This window comes from Telmatherina bonti, assembly GCF_933228915.1.
Source record: "Telmatherina bonti genome assembly, chromosome: 24".
Taxonomy (NCBI): Eukaryota; Metazoa; Chordata; class Actinopteri; order Atheriniformes; family Telmatherinidae; genus Telmatherina; species Telmatherina bonti.
In genome coordinates, this window is record NC_136633.1 from 3,448,764 (window position 1) to 3,467,007 (window position 18,244).

An 18,244-nucleotide genomic window follows, 5' to 3' on the forward strand; every position below is an offset into this window, starting at 1 on the left:
ACCTCATCACCATGAGAAACTCCCGTTCCACCTCATCACCATGAAAATCTCGCGTTCCACCACATCATGATGAGAATCTCCCATTCCACCTCATCACCGTGAGAATCTCCTGTTCCACCTCATCACCATGAGAATCTCCCGTTCCACCTCATCCCCATGAGAATCTCCCGTTCCACCTCATCACCATGAGAATCTCCCGTTCCACCTCATCACGATGAGAAACTGCCGTTCCACGTCATCATGATGAGAATCTCCCGTTCCACCTCATCACCATGAGAATCTCCCGTTCCACCACATAACCATGAGAATCTCCCGTTCCACCACATAACCATGAGAATCTCCCGTTCCACCTCATCACCATGAGAATCTCCCGTTCCACCTCATCACCATGAGACTCTCCCGATCCACCACATCACCATGAGAATATCCCGTTCCACCTCATCACCATGAGAATTTCCCGTTCCACCTCATCACCATGAGAATCTCCTGTTCCACCTCATCACCATGAGAAACTCCCGTTCCACCTCGTCACCATGAGAAACTCCCGTTCCACCACATAACCATGAGAATCTTCCGTTCCACCTCATCACCATGAGAAACTCCCGTTCCACCTCGTCACCATGAGAATCTCCCATTCCACCTCATCATGTTGAGAATCTCCCGTTCCACCTCATCACCATGAGAATCTCCCATTCCACCTCATCATGATGAGAATCTCCCGTTCCACCACATCACCATGAGAATCTCCCATTCCACCTCATCATGATGAGAATCTCCCGTTCCACCTCATCACCATGAGAATCTCCCATTCCACCTCATCACCATGAGAATCTCCCATTCCACCTCATCATGATGAGAATCTCCCGTTCCACCTCATCACCATGAGAATCTCCCATTCCACCTCATCATGTTGAGAATCTCCCGTTCCACCTCATCATGAGAATCTCCCGTTCCACCTCATCACCATGAGAATCTCCCGTTCCACCTCATCATGAGAATCTCCCGTTCCACCTCATCACCATGAGAATCTCCCGTTCCACCTCATCACGATGAGAATCTCCCGTTCCACCTCATCACGATGAGAATCTCCCGTTCCACCTCATCACCATGAGCATCTCCCGTTCCACCACATCACCATGAGAATCTCCCGTTCCATATCATCATGATGAGAATCTCCCGTTCCACCTCATCACCATGAGAATCTCCCGTTCCACCTCATCACCATGAGAATCTCCCGTTCCACCTCATCATGATGAGAATCTCCCGTTCCACCTCATCACCGTGAGAATCTCCTGTTCCACCTCATCACCATGAGCATCTCCCGTTCCACCTCATCACCATGAGAATTTCCCTGTTCTAACACATCACCATGAGAATCTCCCGTTCCACCTCATCACCATGAGAATCTCCCATTCCACCTCATCACCATGAGAATCTCCCGTTCCACCTCATCACCATGAGAATCTCCCGTTCCACCTCATCACCATGAGAATTTCCCTGTTCCAACACATCACCATGAGAATCTCCCGTTCCACCTCATCACCATGAGAATCTCCTGTTCCACCTCATCATGATGAGAATCTCCCGTTCCACCTCATCATGATGAGAATCTCCCGTTCCACCTCATCATGATGAGAATCTCCCGTTCCACCTCATCATGATGAGAATCTCCCGTTCCACCACGTCCCAAAGCTGCTCTGCGGAGGCCGTTGGAGGACAGTGAACTCATCGTCATGGTGGAGATGATGTGAGCTTTGTGACATGGTGCATCATCCTGCTGGAAGTTTCCATCAGAAGATGCTACACTGTTCTCAGAAAGGGACGAATATGGTCAGGTTGTTTTTATGTACACATTGAATGGAAAAGGTGACATTTGCAAAGTATTCATTTTGGAATCCTATAACACTGATTCTATGTGGACGAAACATCCAAACAATAAACAACTGTAGAATCACTTAAACTTGTCCCTCGTGATCAAGACCAGAGACTCATCAGACCAGCAACGTTTCTCCATCTTCTGTTGTCCAGTTCTGGTAAGTCTGCGTAAATTTTAGCCTCAGTTTCTTACGGACAGGAGTGGCAACCGGTGTGGTCTTTGGTGTGTGGTCATCCTGCTGCTGCTGGATATTTTCTCTTTTTCAGAGCATTCTCTGGAAACTCTGGAGCTGGTTGTGTGTGACCTCAGTTTTTTCTTCCTTATTCTGCTGCTCAGCAGACCTCAGCTGGTCTACATGCTGCCGTGTAATTGGCTGGATAGGTATTAGGGTTAAGATGAAGTTGAACAGGTGGAGCTGATGACATGGATCATGTCTGTTTTGAGTCAATATACCAGGAAGCACCATGTTACCTATTAGTTTACATTCAGATAGAGTTTATAAAATAAGCAACAAACATTCGATCACCTCAAGATGACTAAGTATTTCATCAATATCCTAAATCATTTAATCTCCAGCAGTGACTGTACTTGTATGTGTGTTTGCAACAACATATTGTTTGTCTGCTGGTCAGGTTTCAGGTTACAATAAAGTCTAGCCATCACCACGATGGCTTACAGCCAATATTAGGGTGTATCATGTTAGCTAGGATCCCCACAAAGCCAGATAGATGTGTGTGTTGCTGACAGGCCTCGCATATGTGTCAGATCATCCTGCGCAGCGGGAGGGGGCTAATCCAAGACACACTCACACTGAGGGCATTAAATGTCTCACATTAGCAGCCGACAACCCTCAGAGAAATATCTACAAACTAGAAGGAGAAGTGGGACTGCCTCTGCCAGGGGGTCTCAGTCCATGCTTTTTCAAGTCCAGACTGGCAGTTGAGACACAGACCTTCTATCAAACCTCAAACACAGACCAAAGACCAAAACAGTAAAGGCTCCATGACCTTAAAACTAAAAAGAGGTCTGATACAACTTCTTCCTCCTGGGGCTAGCATGGTGGTAAACACTGAAGTAAACATTGTGGAAGCATGGTGGAAACAAGCTGGAAAAACATGGTGGTAAACATGGTGGGAACATGGTGGGAAAATGGTGGTAAACATGGTGGGAACATGGTGGGAAACATAACGGAAATATCGTGGAAACTTGCTGGTAAATATGCTGGAAGCATGGTAGTAAACATAGTGGTAAACATGGTAGTAAACATGGTGGTAAACATGCTGGAAGAATGCTTGTAAACATGGTGGTAAACATAGTGGAAACATGGTGGGAAACATGGTGGGAACATGGTGGTAAACATAGTGGAAGCATAATAGTAAACATGGTGGGAACGTGGTGGTAAACATGGTGGAAGCATAATGGTGAACATGGTGGGAACATGGTGATAAACATGGTGGGAAACATGGTGGGAAATATGGTGGAAACATAGTGGGAAACATGGTGGAAACATGGTGGGAAACATGGTGGGAAACATGTTGGAAACATGGTGGAAACATGGTGGGTGGAAATATGGTGGAAACATAGTGGGAAACATGGTGGGAAACATAGTGGGAAACATGGTGGGAAACATGGTGGAAACATAGTGGGAAACATAGTGGGAAACATGGTGGGAAACATGGTGGGAAACATGGTGGGAAACATAGTGGGAAACATGGTGGGAAACATGGTGGAAACATAGTGGGAAACATGGTGGCAAACATGGTGGAAACATAGTGGGAAACATGGTGGGAAACATGGTAGGAAACATAGTGGGAAACATGGTGGGAAACATGGTGGAAACATAGTGGGAAACATGGTGGCAAACATGGTGGAAACATAGTGGGAAACATGGTGGGAAACATGGTAGGAAACATAGTGGGAAACATGGTGGGAAACATGGTGGAAACATAGTGGTAAACATGGTGGAAACATAGTGGGAAACATGGTGGGAAACATGGTAGTAAACATAGTGGGAAACATGGTGGGAAACATGGTGGAAAAATAGTGGGAAACATGGTGGGAAACATGGTGGGAACATGGTGGAAACAGTGGGAAACATGGTGGGAAACATGGTAGGAAACATAGTGGGAAACATGGTGGGAAACATGTTAGGAAACATAGTGGGAAACATAGTGGGAAACATGGTAGGAAACATAGTGGGAAACATGGTGGGAAACATGTTAGGAAACATAGTGGGAAACATAGTGGGAAACATGGTGGGAACATGATGGAAACAGTGGGAAACATGGTGGGAAACATGGTGGAAACAGTGGGAAACATGGTAGAAAATATAGTGGGAAACATAGTGGGAAACATGGTGGGAACATGGTGGAAACATGGTGGAAACATAGTGGGAAACATGGTGGGGAACATGGTGGAAACAGTGGGAAACATAGTGAGAAACATGGTGGGAACATGATGGAAACATGGTGGAAACATGGTGGGAACATGGTGGAAACATGGTGGAAACATAGTGGGAAACATAATGGGAAACATGGTGGAAACAGTGGGAAACATAGTGGGAAACATGGTGGGAAACATAGTGGGAAACATGGTGGGAACATGGTGGGAACAGTGGGAAAAATAGTGGGAAACATGGTGGTAAACATGCTGGAAGCATGCTGGTAAACATGGTGGTAAACATGCATGAAACATTGTGGTAAACATGGTGGAAGAATGCTTGTAATCATGGTGGGAAACATGGTGGGAACGTGGTGGTAAACATGGTAGAAGCATGGTGGGAAACATGGTGGGAACATGGGGGAAACAGTGGGAAACATAGTGGGAAACATGGTGGGAAACATGGTGGGAACGTGGTGGTAAACATGGTAGAAGCATGGTGGAAACATGGTGGGAACATGGGGGAAACAGTGGGAAACATAGTGGGAAACATGGTGGAAACATGGTGGGAAACATGGTGGGAACATGGTGGAAACATGGTGGAAACATAGTGGGAAACATGGTGGGAAACATGGTAGGAAACAGTGGGAAACATAGTGTGAAACATGGTGGAAACAGTGGGAAACATAGTGTGAAACATGGTGTAAACAGTGGGAAACATGGTGGAAACATTGGGAAACATAGTGGGAAACACGGTGGGAAACATGGTGGGAAACATGGTGGGAAACATGGTGGGAAACATGGTAGGAAACATAGTGGGAAACATGGTGGGAACATGGTGGGAACAGTGGGAAACATAGTGGGAAAAATAGTGGGAAACATGGTGGGAAACATGGTGGGAACATAGGGGGAAACATGGTGGGAAACATGGTGGAAACATAGTGGGAAACATGGTGGGAACATGGTGGGAAACATGACGGAAATATCGTGGAAACTTGCTGGTAAATATGCTGGAAGCATGGTAGTAAACATAGTGGTAAACATGGTGGTAAACATGCTGGAAGCATGCTGGTAAACATGGTGGTAAACATGCATGAAACATTGTGGTAAACATGGTGGAAGAATGCTGGTAATCATGGTGGTAAACATGGTGGGAACGTGGTGGTAAACATGGTAGAAGCATGGTGGGAAACATGGTGGGAACATGGGGGAAACAGTGGGAAACATAGTGGGAAACATGGTGGGAAACATGGTGGAAACATGGTGGAAACATGGTGGGAACATGGTGGAAACATGATGGAAACATAGTGGGAAACATGGTGGGAAACATGGTAGGAAACAGTGGGAAACATAGTGTGAAACATGGTAGGAAACAGTGGGAAACATGGTGGAAACAGTGGGAAACATAGTGGGAAACATGGTGGAAAACATGGTGGGAAACATGGTGGGAAACATGGTGGAAACATAATGGGAAACATGGTGGGAAACATGGTAGTAAACATAGTGGTAAACATGGTGGTAAACATGCTGGAAGAATGCTTGTAAACATGGTGGTAAACATAGTGGAAACATGGTGGGAAACATGGTGGGAACATGGTGGTAAACATAGTGGAAGCATAATGGTAAACATGGTGGGAACGTGGTGGTAAACATGGTGGAAGCATAATGGTAAACATGGTGGGAACGTGGTGGTAAACATGGTGGAAGCATAATGGTAAACATGGTGGGAACGTGGTGGCAAACATAGTGGAAGCATAATGGTAAACATGGTTGGAACATGGTGATGAACATGGTGGGAAACATGGTGGGAAATATGGTGGAAACATAGTGGGAAACATGGTGGGGATATGGTGGGAAACATGGTGGAAACATGGTGGGAAACATGGTGGGAAACATGGTGGAAACATGGTGGAAACATGGTGGGTGGAAACATGGTGGAAACATAGTGGGAAACATGGTGGGAAACATAGTGGGGACATGGTGGAAACATGGTGGAAACATGGTGGGAAACATGGTGGGAAACATGGTGGAAACATGGTGGAAACATGGTGGGTGGAAACATGGTGGAAACATAGTGGGAAACATGGTGGGAAACATAGTGGGAAACATGTTGGGAAACATGGTGGGAAACATGGTAGGAAACATAGTGGGAAACATGGTGGGAACATGGTGGGAACAGTGGGAAACATAGTGGGAAACATAGTGGGAAACATAGTGGGAAACATGGTGGGAAACATGGTGGAAACATAGTGGGAAACATGGTGGGAAACATAGTGGGAAACATGGTGGGAAACATGGTGGAAACATAGTGGGAAACATGGTGGGAACATGGTGGGAACAGTGGGAAACATGGTGGGAAACATGGTGGAAACATAGTGGGAAACATGGTGGGAAACATGGTGGGAACATGGTGGAAACAGTGGGAAACATGGTGGGAAACATGGTAGGAAACATAGTTGGAAACATGGTGGGAAACATGGTAGTAAACATAGTGGGAAACATGGTGGGAACATGGTGGGAACAGTGGGAAACATGGTGGGAAACATGGTGGAAACATAGTGGGGAAACATGGTGGGAAACATGGTGGGAACATGGTGGAAACAGTGGGAAACATGGTAGGAAACATAGTGGGAAACATGGTGGGAACATGGTGGAAACATGGTGGGAAACATGTTAGGAAACAGTGGGAAACATAGTGGGAAACATGGTGGGAACATGATGGAAACAGTGGGAAACATGGTGGGAAACATGGTGGGAAACATAGTGGGAAACATGGTGGGAAACATTGTGGGAAACATAGTGGGAAACATAGTGGGAAAAATGGTGGGAACATGGTGGAAACAGTGGGAAACATGGTGGGAAACATGGTAGGAAACAAAGTGGGGAAACATAGTGGGAAACATGGTGGGAACATGGTGGAAACATGGTGGAAACATAGTGGGAAACATGGTGGGAACATGGTGGAAACAGTGGGAAACATGGTGGGAACATGGTGGAAACATGGTGGAAACATAGTGGGAAACATGGTGGGAACATATTGGGAACAGTGGGAAACATAGTGGGAAACATGGTGGGAAACATGGTAGGAAACAGTGGGAAACATGGTGGGAAACATGGTAGGAAACAAAGTGGAGAAAAATAGTGGGAAACATGGTGGAAACACAGTGGGAAACATGGTGGGAACATGGGGGAAACAGTGGGAAACATAGTGGGAAACATGGTGGGAACATGATGGAAACATGGTGGAAACATGGTGGGAACATGGTGGAAACATGGTGGAAACATAGTGGGAAACATGGTGGGAACATATTGGGAACAGTGGGAAACATAGTGGGAAACATGGTGGGAAACATGGTAGGAAACAGTGGGAAACATGGTGGGAAACATGGTAGGAAACAAAGTGGGGAAACATAGTGGGAAACATGGTGGGAACATGGTGGAAACATGGTGGAAACATAGTGGGAAACATGGTGGGAACATATTCGGAACAGTGGGAAACATAGTGGGAAACATAGTGGGAAACATGGTGGAAACAGTTGGAAACATGGTGGGAAACATGGTAGGAAAAAAAGTGGGGAAACATAGTGGGAAACATGGTGGGAACATGGTGGAAACATGGTGGAAACATAGTGGGAAACATGGTGGGAACATGGTGGGAACAGTGGGAAACATAGTGGGAAACATGGTGGAAACACAGTGGGAAACATGGTGGGAAACATGGGGGAAACAGTGGGAAACATAGTGGGAAACATGGTGGGAACATGATGGAAACATGGTGGAAACATGGTGGGAACATGGTGGGAAACATGGTGGAAACATGGTGGAAACATGGTGGGTGGAAACATGGTGGAAACATAGTGGGAAACATGGTGGGAAACATAGTGGGGACATGGTGGAAACATGGTGGGAAACATGGTGGGAAACATGGTGGAAACATGGTGGAAACATGGTGGGTGGAAACATGGTGGAAACATAGTGGGAAACATGGTGGGAAACATAGTGGGAAACATGTTGGGAAACATGGTGGGAAACATGGTAGGAAACATAGTGGGGAAACATGGTGGGAACATGGTGGGAACAGTGGGAAACATAGTGGGAAACATAGTGGGAAACATAGTGGGAAACATGGTGGGAAACATGGTGGAAACATAGTGGGAAACATGGTGGGAAACATAGTGGGAAACATGGTGGGAAACATGGTGGAAACATAGTGGGAAACATGGTGGGAACATGGTGGGAACAGTGGGAAACATGGTGGGAAACATGGTGGAAACATAGTGGGAAACATGGTGGGAAACATGGTGGGAACATGGTGGAAACAGTGGGAAACATGGTGGGAAACATGGTAGGAAACATAGTTGGAAACATGGTGGGAAACATGGTAGTAAACATAGTGGGAAACATGGTGGGAACATGGTGGGAACAGTGGGAAACATGGTGGGAAACATGGTGGAAACATAGTGGGGAAACATGGTGGGAAACATGGTGGGAACATGGTGGAAACAGTGGGAAACATGGTAGGAAACATAGTGGGAAACATGGTGGGAACATGGTGGAAACATGGTGGGAAACATGTTAGGAAACAGTGGGAAACATAGTGGGAAACATGGTGGGAACATGATGGAAACAGGGGGAAACATGGTGGGAAACATGGTGGGAAACATAGTGGGAAACATGGTGGGAAACATTGTGGGAAACATAGTGGGAAACATAGTGGGAAAAATGGTGGGAACATGGTGGAAACAGTGGGAAACATGGTGGGAAACATGGTAGGAAACAAAGTGGGGAAACATAGTGGGAAACATGGTGGGAACATGGTGGAAACATGGTGGAAACATAGTGGGAAACATGGTGGGAACATGGTGGAAACAGTGGGAAACATAGTGAGAAAAATAGTGGGAAACATGGTGGAAACACAGTGGGAAACATGGTGGGAACATGGGGGAAACAGTGGGAAACATGGTGGGAACATGATGGAAACATGGTGGAAACATGGTGGAAACATGGTGGAAACATAGTGGGAAACATGGTGGGAACATGGTGGAAACATGGTGGGAAACATGTTAGGAAACAGTGGGAAACATAGTGGGAAACATGGTGGGAACATGATGGAAACAGTGGGAAACATGGTGGGAAACATAGTGGGAAACATGGTGGGAAACATTGTGGGAAACATAGTGGGAAACATAGTGGGAAAAATGGTGGGAACATGGTGGAAACAGTGGGAAACATGGTGGGAAACATGGTAGGAAACAAAGTGGGGAAACATAGTGGGAAACATGGTGGGAACATGGTGGAAACATGGTGGAAACATAGTGGGAAACATGGTGGGAACATGGTGGAAACAGTGGGAAACATAGTGAGAAAAATAGTGGGAAACATGGTGGAAACACAGTGGGAAACATGGTGGGAACATGGGGGAAACAGTGGGAAACATAGTGGGAAACATGGTGGGAACATGATGGAAACATGGTGGAAACATGGTGGGAACATGGTGGAAACATGGTGGAAACATAGTGGGAAACATGGTGGGAACATATTGGGAACAGTGGGAAACATAGTGGGAAACATGGTGGGAAACATGGTAGGAAACAGTGGGAAACATGGTGGGAAACATGGTAGGAAACAAAGTGGGGAAACATAGTGGGAAACATGGTGGGAACATGGTGGAAACATGGTGGAAACATAGTGGGAAACATGGTGGGAACATATTCGGAACAGTGGGAAACATAGTGGGAAACATAGTGGGAAACATGGTGGAAACAGTTGGAAACATGGTGGGAAACATGGTAGGAAACAAAGTGGGGAAACATAGTGGGAAACATGGTGGGAACATGGTGGAAACATGGTGGAAACATAGTGGGAAACATGGTGGGAACATGGTGGGAACAGTGGGAAACATAGTGGGAAACATAGTGGGAAACATGGTGGAAGCACAGTGGGAAACATGGTGGGAAACATGGGGGAAACAGTGGGAAACATAGTGGGAAACATGGTGGGAACATGATGGAAACATGGTGGAAACATGGTGGGAACATGGTGGAAACATGGTGGAAACATAGTGGGAAACATGGTGGGAAACATGGTAGGAAACATAGTGGGAAACATAGTGGGAAACATGGTGGAAACATGGTGGAAACATAGTGGGAAACATGGTGGGAACATGGTGGAAACAGTGGGAAACATAGTGAGAAACATAGTGGGAAACATGGTGGAAACACAGTGGGAAACATGGTGGGAACATGGGGGAAACAGTGGGAAACATAGTGGGAAACATGGTGGGAACATGATGGAAACATGGTGGAAACATGGTGGGAACATGGTGGAAACATGGTGGAAACATAGTGGGAAACATGGTGGGAAACATGGTAGGAAACATAGTGGGAAACATAGTGGGAAACATGGTGGAAACAGTGGGAAACATAGTGGGAAACATGGTGGGAACATGATGGAAACATGGTGGAAACATGGTGGAAACATAGTGGGAAACATGGTGGGAAACATGGTAGGAAACAGTGGGAAACATAGTGTGAAACATGGTGGAAACAGTGGGAAACATAGTGTGAAACATGGTGTAAACAGTGGGAAACATGGTGGAAACAGTGGGAAACATAGTGGGAAACATGGTGGGAAACATGGTGGAAAACATGGTGGGAAACATGGTGGGAAACATGGTAGGAAACATAGTGGGAAACATGGTGGGAACACGGTGGGAACAGTGGGAAACATAGTGGGAAACATAGTGGGAAACATGGTGGGAAACATGGTGGGAACATAGGGGGAAACATGGTGGGAAACATGGTGGAAACATGGTGGAAACATAGTGGGAAACATGGTGGGAACATGGTGGGAAACATGACGGAAATATCGTGGAAACTTGCTGGTAAATATGCTGGAAGCATGGTAGTAAACATAGTGGTAAACATGGTGGTAAACATGCTGGAAGCATGCTGGTAAACATGGTGGTAAACATGCATGAAACATTGTGGTAAACATGGTGGAAGAATGCTTGTAATCATGGTGGTAAACATGGTGGGAACGTGGTGGTAAACATGGTAGAAGCATGGTGGGAAACATGGTGGGAACATGGGGGAAACAGTAGGAAACATAGTGGGAAACATGGTGGGAAACATGGTGGAAACATGGTGGGAACATGGTGGAAACATGATGGAAACATAGTGGGAAACATGGTGGGAAACATGGTAGGAAACAGTGGGAAACATAGTGTGAAACATGGTGGAAACAGTGGGAAACATGGTGGAAACAGTGGGAAACATAGTGGGAAACATGGTGGGAAACATGGTGGAAAACATGGTGGGAAACATGGTGGGAAACATGGTGGAAACATAATGGGAAACATGGTGGGAAACATGGTAGTAAACATAGTGGTAAACATGGTGGTAAACATGCTGGAAGAATGCTTGTAAACATGGTGGTAAACATAGTGGAAACATGGTAGGAAACATGGTGGGAACATGGTGGTAAACATAGTGGAAGCATAATGGTAAACATGGTGGGAACGTGATGGTAAACATGGTGGAAGCATAATGGTAAACATGGTGGGAACGTGGTGGTAAACATGGTGGAAGCATAATGGTAAACATGGTGGGAACGTGGTGGTAAACATAGTGGAAGCATAATGGTAAACATGGTTGGAACATGGTGATAAACATGGTGGGAAACATGGTGGAAATATAGTGGGAAACATGGTGGGGACATGGTGGAAACATGGTGGGAAACATGGTGGGAAACATGGTGGAAACATGGTGGAAACATGGTGGGTGGAAACATGGTGGAAACATAGTGGGAAACATGGTGGGAAACATAGTGGGAAACATGGTGGGAACATGGTGGGAACAGTGGGAAACATAGTGGGAAACATAGTGGGAAACATAGTGGGAAACATGGTGGGAAACATGGTGGAAACACAGTGGGAAACATGGTGGGAAACATGGTGGGAAACATGGTGGAAACATAGTGGGAAACATGGTGGGAAACATGGTGGAAACATAGTGGGAAACATGGTAGGAAACATAGTGGGAAACATGGTGGGAAACATGGTGGAAACATAGTGGTAAACATGGTGGAAACATAGTGGGGACATGGTGGTAAACATGGTGGAAACATAGTGGGAAACATGGTGGGAAACATGGTAGGAAACATAGTGGGAAACATGGTGGGAACATGGTGGGAACAGTGGGAAACATGGTGGGAAACATGTTAGGAAACAGTGGGAAACATAGTGGGAAACATGGTGGGAACATGATGGAAACAGTGGGAAACATGGTGGGAAACATGGTGGGAAACATGGTGGGAAACATAGTGGGAAACATGGTGGGAAACATTGTGGGAAACATAGTGGGAAACATAGTGGGAAAAATGGTGGGAACATGGTGGAAACAGTGGGAAACATGGTAGGAAATATAGTGGGAAACATAGTAGGAAACATGGTGGAAACAGTTGGAAACATGGTGGGAAACATGGTAGGAAACAAAGTGGGGAAACATAGTGGGAAACATGGTGGGAAAATGGTGGAAACATGGTAGGAAACATAGTGGGAAACATGGTGGGAACATGGTGGGAACAGTGGGAAACATAGTGGGAAACATAGTGGGAAACATGGTGGAAACATGGTGGAAACATAGTGGGAAACATGGTGGGATCATGGTGGAAACAGTGGGAAACATAGTGGGAAACATAGTGGGAAACATGGTGGGAAACATGGTGAAAACATAGTGGTAAACATGGTGGAAACATAGTGGGAAACATGGTGGGAAACATGGTGGAAACATAGTGGGAAACATGGTGGAAACATAATGGGAAACATGGTGGGAAACATGGTAGGAAACATAGTGGGAAACATGGTGGGAAACATGGTGAAAACATAGTGGTAAACATGGTGGAAACATAGTGGGAAACATGGTGGAAACATAGTGGGAAACATGGTGGGAAACATGGTAGGAAACATAGTGGGAAACATGGTGGGAACATGGTGGGAACAGTGGGAAACATGGTAGTAAACATGGTGGAAACATTGTGGGGAACATGGTGGAAGCATGCTTTGGCACATGGTGTCGCTGCAGTTACATGTCATTTTTCAGCTTTCAGAGCATCTGAGAGGACAATCATTTATCTGACAGCAGCACGAACCGTTCGCATGAGACAGAGACTGAGCAGTGTCCAGGACATCAGCATCCACCACAGCAACCAGGATGTCAGCAACCAGAATATCAGCAACCAGGACCTGTGTTATGGCTTGAGGATCGTAAACCTGAATAAGTGACTAAAAACAATCCCAAACGTGGACCGAAGACGTAGTCAGACATGCAAGAAGAGCTGCGTTGACTTCATGTCCTACAGGCTGAGACGCAGCGGACATGGAGGACTCATTAATTCTCATTACGTAATCAGTTTGATGAGTCCTGACAGGCAAACAGCAAGTTTCTCTGTAGGCTTTTCATCTGCTGCTATTTCAGTTTCGCTACTGAGTCACAGGGAGGCGGACGAGACCATGAGGGTGGTAATAAACCCTCCTCCACCTCTCTGACTGACAGCCAATCAGAGATCAATCAGATTACTGTCAGACTGCAGCTGTATGAACATGCCGGCTTCAGCCATGTTTACAGGGATGTTAGCTTCTGCTTTATGCTAACACTTCATCTTCCTCATCCTCCTCCTCACACTGCATCTGTACTGGAACATTCACCAGCGGTCCCAGCAGGAGCTGTAGAAACAGCAGAGGCTGCAGAAGGAGCAGGAACAGTAGGAACACCTGGAACAGCAGGAAAAGCAGGAGAAGCAGGAGTAGTAGGAGCAGCTTATGTGCAGAGATGTTAATGTTGATGCTCATGTGAGTCCAGCAGGTTTAGAACCAAACCTGAATTCAACCTGAACCCAACCTGAACCAAACCTGAACCCAACCTGAACCAAACCTGAACCCAACCTGAACCCAACCTGAACCAAACCTGAATTCAACCTGAACCCAACCTGAACCAAACCTGAACCCAACCTGAATTCAACCTGAACCAAACCTGAACCAACCTGAACCCAACCTGAACCAACCTGAACCCAACCTGAACCCAACCTGAACCCAACCTGAACCAAACCTGAATTCAACCTGAACCCAACCTGAACCCAACCTGAACCCAACCTGAACCAACCTGAACCCAACCTGAACCCAACCTGAACCTAACCTGAACCAAACCTGAATTCAACCTGAACCCAACCTGAACCCAACCTGAACCAAACCTGAACCAACCTGAACCCAACCTGAAACCCAACCTAAACCCAACCTGAATCTAACCTGAACCAAACCTGAAATCAACCTGAACCAAACCTGAACCAAACCTGAACCCAACCTGAACCAACCTGAACCCAACCTGAAACCCAACCTGAACCAAACCTGAACCAACCTGAACCAAACCTGAACCCAACCTGAACCAACCTGAACCCAACCTGAACCAAACCTGAACCAACCTGAACCCAACCTGAAGCAAACCTGAACCAAACCTGAACCCAACCTGAACCAACCTGAACCCAACCTGAACCCAACCTGAAACCCAACCTGAACCAACCTGAACCCAACCTGAACCAACCTGAAACCCAACCTGAACCAAACCTGAACCAACCTGAACCCAGCCTGAACCAACCTGAACCCAACCTGAACCCAACCTGAACCAAACCTGAATTCAACCTAAACCCAACGTGAACCAAACCTGAACCCAACCTGAACCAACCTGAACCCAACCTGAACCAACCTGAACCCAACCTGAACCCAACCTGAACCCAACCTGAAACCCAACCTGAACCAAACCAGAACCAACCTGAACCCAACCTGAACCAAACCTGAACCAACCTGAACCCAACCTGAACCAAACCTGAATTCAAACTGAACCCAACCTGAACCAAACCATAACCAACCTGAACCCAACCTGAACCCAACCTGAATCCAACCTGAACCAACCTGAACCCAACCTGAACCAACTTGAACCAAACCTGAAACCCAACCTGAAACCCAACCTGAACCAAACCTGAACCAACCTGAACCCAAACTGAACCCAACCTGAAACCCAACCTGAATCAAAACCTGAATCCAAACCTGCACACAACCTGAATCCAACCTGAATCCAACCTGAACCCAGCCTGAATCCAACCTGAACCAAACCTGAACCCAACCTGAATCCAACCTGAATCCAACCTGAACCCAACCTGAACCAAACCTGAACCCAACCTGAACCCAGCCTGAATCCAACCTGAACCAAACCTGAATTCAACCTGAACCAAACGTAAAACCCAACCTGAATTAAAACCTGAATCCAAACCTGAAACCAACCTGAATCAAACCTGAATTCAACCTGAATCCTACCTGAAGTGTTCTACTGTAAATATGTATTTGTCTGCAGGACTAACTGACTGATCCAGCAGCTGTTCGAAGGACACTAGTAAGGAAGTAGCATACAGATGTATGCTACTGAATGCCCAGCAGGGGCAACGCTGCAAACCACTTTGCATTGAATTCCAATGAAAAAATCAACTCAACTCCTTGTTTACATGATTAATGAGCAAACCATTATCATTACAGTGAAACAGATTACAGGCAGCATGCTGACCGTTCTAATGCAGGTTAACAACGTAGGTTTCAAAGGGTGATGTCTACAACCCAACTCCACGTTGTAACAAACTGACACCTTGTGACAAACACTTCTTCGTCCATGTTGTATTCCCATTAGAACACAGACAACACATCACATGCTGAAGCTGACACTCCATGGAAATATTTGTCCCAGACGCACAGAGACTCCTCCTAATTCTCCAGACCCAGTAACATGACTGGTTTAACTGGGAACAGATCTGCAATGTGACGCGTTCTTGGAGGAACTGGTTCCTGGAGGAACTGGTTCCTAGAGGAACTGGTTCCTAGAAGAACTGTTTCCTGGATGAACTGTTTCCTGGAGGAACTGGTTCCTGGATGAACTGTTTCCTGGAGGAACTGGTTCCTGGATCAACTGGTTTCTGGAGGAACTGGTTCCTGGATGAACTAGTTCCTGGATGAACTGGTTTCTGGAGGAACTGGTTCCTGGAAGAACTGGTTCCTAGAAGAACTGTTTCCTAGAGGAACTGGTTCCTGGATGAACTGGTTCCTGGATGAACTGGTTCCTGGATCAACTGTTTCCTGGAGGAACTGGTTCCTGGATGAACTGGTTTCTGGAGGAACTGGTTCCTGGATTAACTGTTTCCTAGAGGAACTGGTTCCTGGATGAACTGTTTCCTGGAGGAACTGGTTCCTGGAAGAACTGGTTCCTAGAAGAACTGTTTCCTGGAGGAACTGGTTCCTGGATAAACTGGTTCCTGGATGAACTGGTTCCTGGATCAACTGTTTCCTGGAGGAACTGGTTCCTGGATGAACTGGTTTCTGGAGGAACTGGTTCCTGGATTAACTGTTTCCTAGAGGAACTGGTTCCTGGATGAACTGTTTCCTGGAGGAACTGGTTCCTGGATGAACTGTTTCCTGGAGGAACTGGTTCCTGGATGAACTGGTTTCTGGAGGAACTGGTTCCTGGAGGAACTGGTTTCTGGATGAACTGGTTTCTGGAGGAACTGGTTCCTGGAGGAACTGGTTCCTGGATGAACTGTTTCCTGGAGGAACTGTTTCCTGGATGAACTGTTTCCTGGAGGAACTGGTTCCTGGATTAACTGTTTCCTGGAGGAACTGGTTCCTGGATGAACTGGTTTCTGGAGGAACTGGTTCCTGGATGAACTGGTTCCTGGATGAACTGGTTTCTGGAGGAACTGGTTCCTGGATGAACTGTTTCCTGGAGGAACTGGTTCCTGGATGAACTGGTTCCTGGATGAACTGGTTCCTGGATGAACTGGTTTCTGGAGGAACTGGTTCCTGGAAGAACTGGTTCCTAGAAGAACTGTTTCCTGGAGGAACTGGTTCCTGGATGAACTGGTTCCTGGATGAACTGGTTCCTGGATCAACTGTTTCCTGGAGGAACTGGTTCCTGGATGAACTGGTTTCTGGATGAACTGTTTCCTGGAGGAACTGGTTCCTGGATGAACTGGTTTCTGGAGGAACTGGTTCCTGGAGGAACTGGTTTCTGGATGAACTGGTTTCTGGAGGAACTGGTTCCTGGAGGAACTGGTTCCTGGATGAACTGTTTCCTGGAGGAACTGGTTCCTGGATGAACTGTTTCCTGGAGGAACTGGTTCCTGGATGAACTGGTTTCTGGAGGAACTGGTTCCTGGAGGAACTGGTTCCTGGATGAACTGTTTCCTAGAGGAACTGGTTCCTGGAGGAACTGGTTCCTGGATGAACTGGTTTCTGGAGGAACTGGTTCCTGGAGGAACTGGTTCCTGGATGAACTGGTTTCTGGAGGAACTGGTTCCTGGAGGAACTGGTTCCTGGATGAACTGTTTCCTAGAGGAACTGGTTCCTGGAGGAACTGGTTCCTGGATGAACTGGTTTCGGGATGAACTGGTTTCTGGAGGAACTGGTTCCTGGAGGAACTGGTTCCTGGATGAACTGTTTCCTAGAGGAACTGGTTCCTGGAGGAACTGGTTCCTGGATGAACTGGTTTCTGGAAGAAATGGTTCCTGGAGGAACTGGTTCCTGGATGAACTGGTTCCCTGTCGGTGATGAGCATGAGTGATCCGTCTCAGACCCTGGAGGTGCGTCCCCCGGCCCGCTCTGCGTCCGGCCTCCATCACACACGCCTTCAGTCAGCAGCAGCCTTCCCACAATCCTCCTCGGTCAGACCCCCAACACACACCATCACACGCGCCCAAATGCCGCTGGACACGGCATGCTGACACACACACACACACACACACACACACACACATCGTCAATGGGCGGATGTGGAGGCATCATGGCGACATCAGCTCCCTCTACACACACACACACACACCCCATCACACACACTCACACCCACCTGCCGTCGCCAAGCCGTCCGGGCCCGCTTCTCCTCCTCCATCCGCCGGATTCAT

At 46.8% G+C, this 18,244-nt stretch overlaps 1 protein-coding gene across 1 annotated transcript in view; it reads right to left on the reverse strand.

The window, feature by feature from the left end:
- LOC306773887 (kalirin-like) overlaps window positions 1–18,244 on the reverse strand; it is a gene marked incomplete at both ends in the record, with an annotated part of 149,347 nt that extends 131,103 nt beyond the window's left edge. The window contains one exon of the mRNA XM_079263831.1: window positions 18,190–18,244. Coding sequence (XP_079119957.1) covers window positions 18,190–18,244 — 55 coding nt within the window. The remainder of the gene's footprint in view (window positions 1–18,189) is intronic.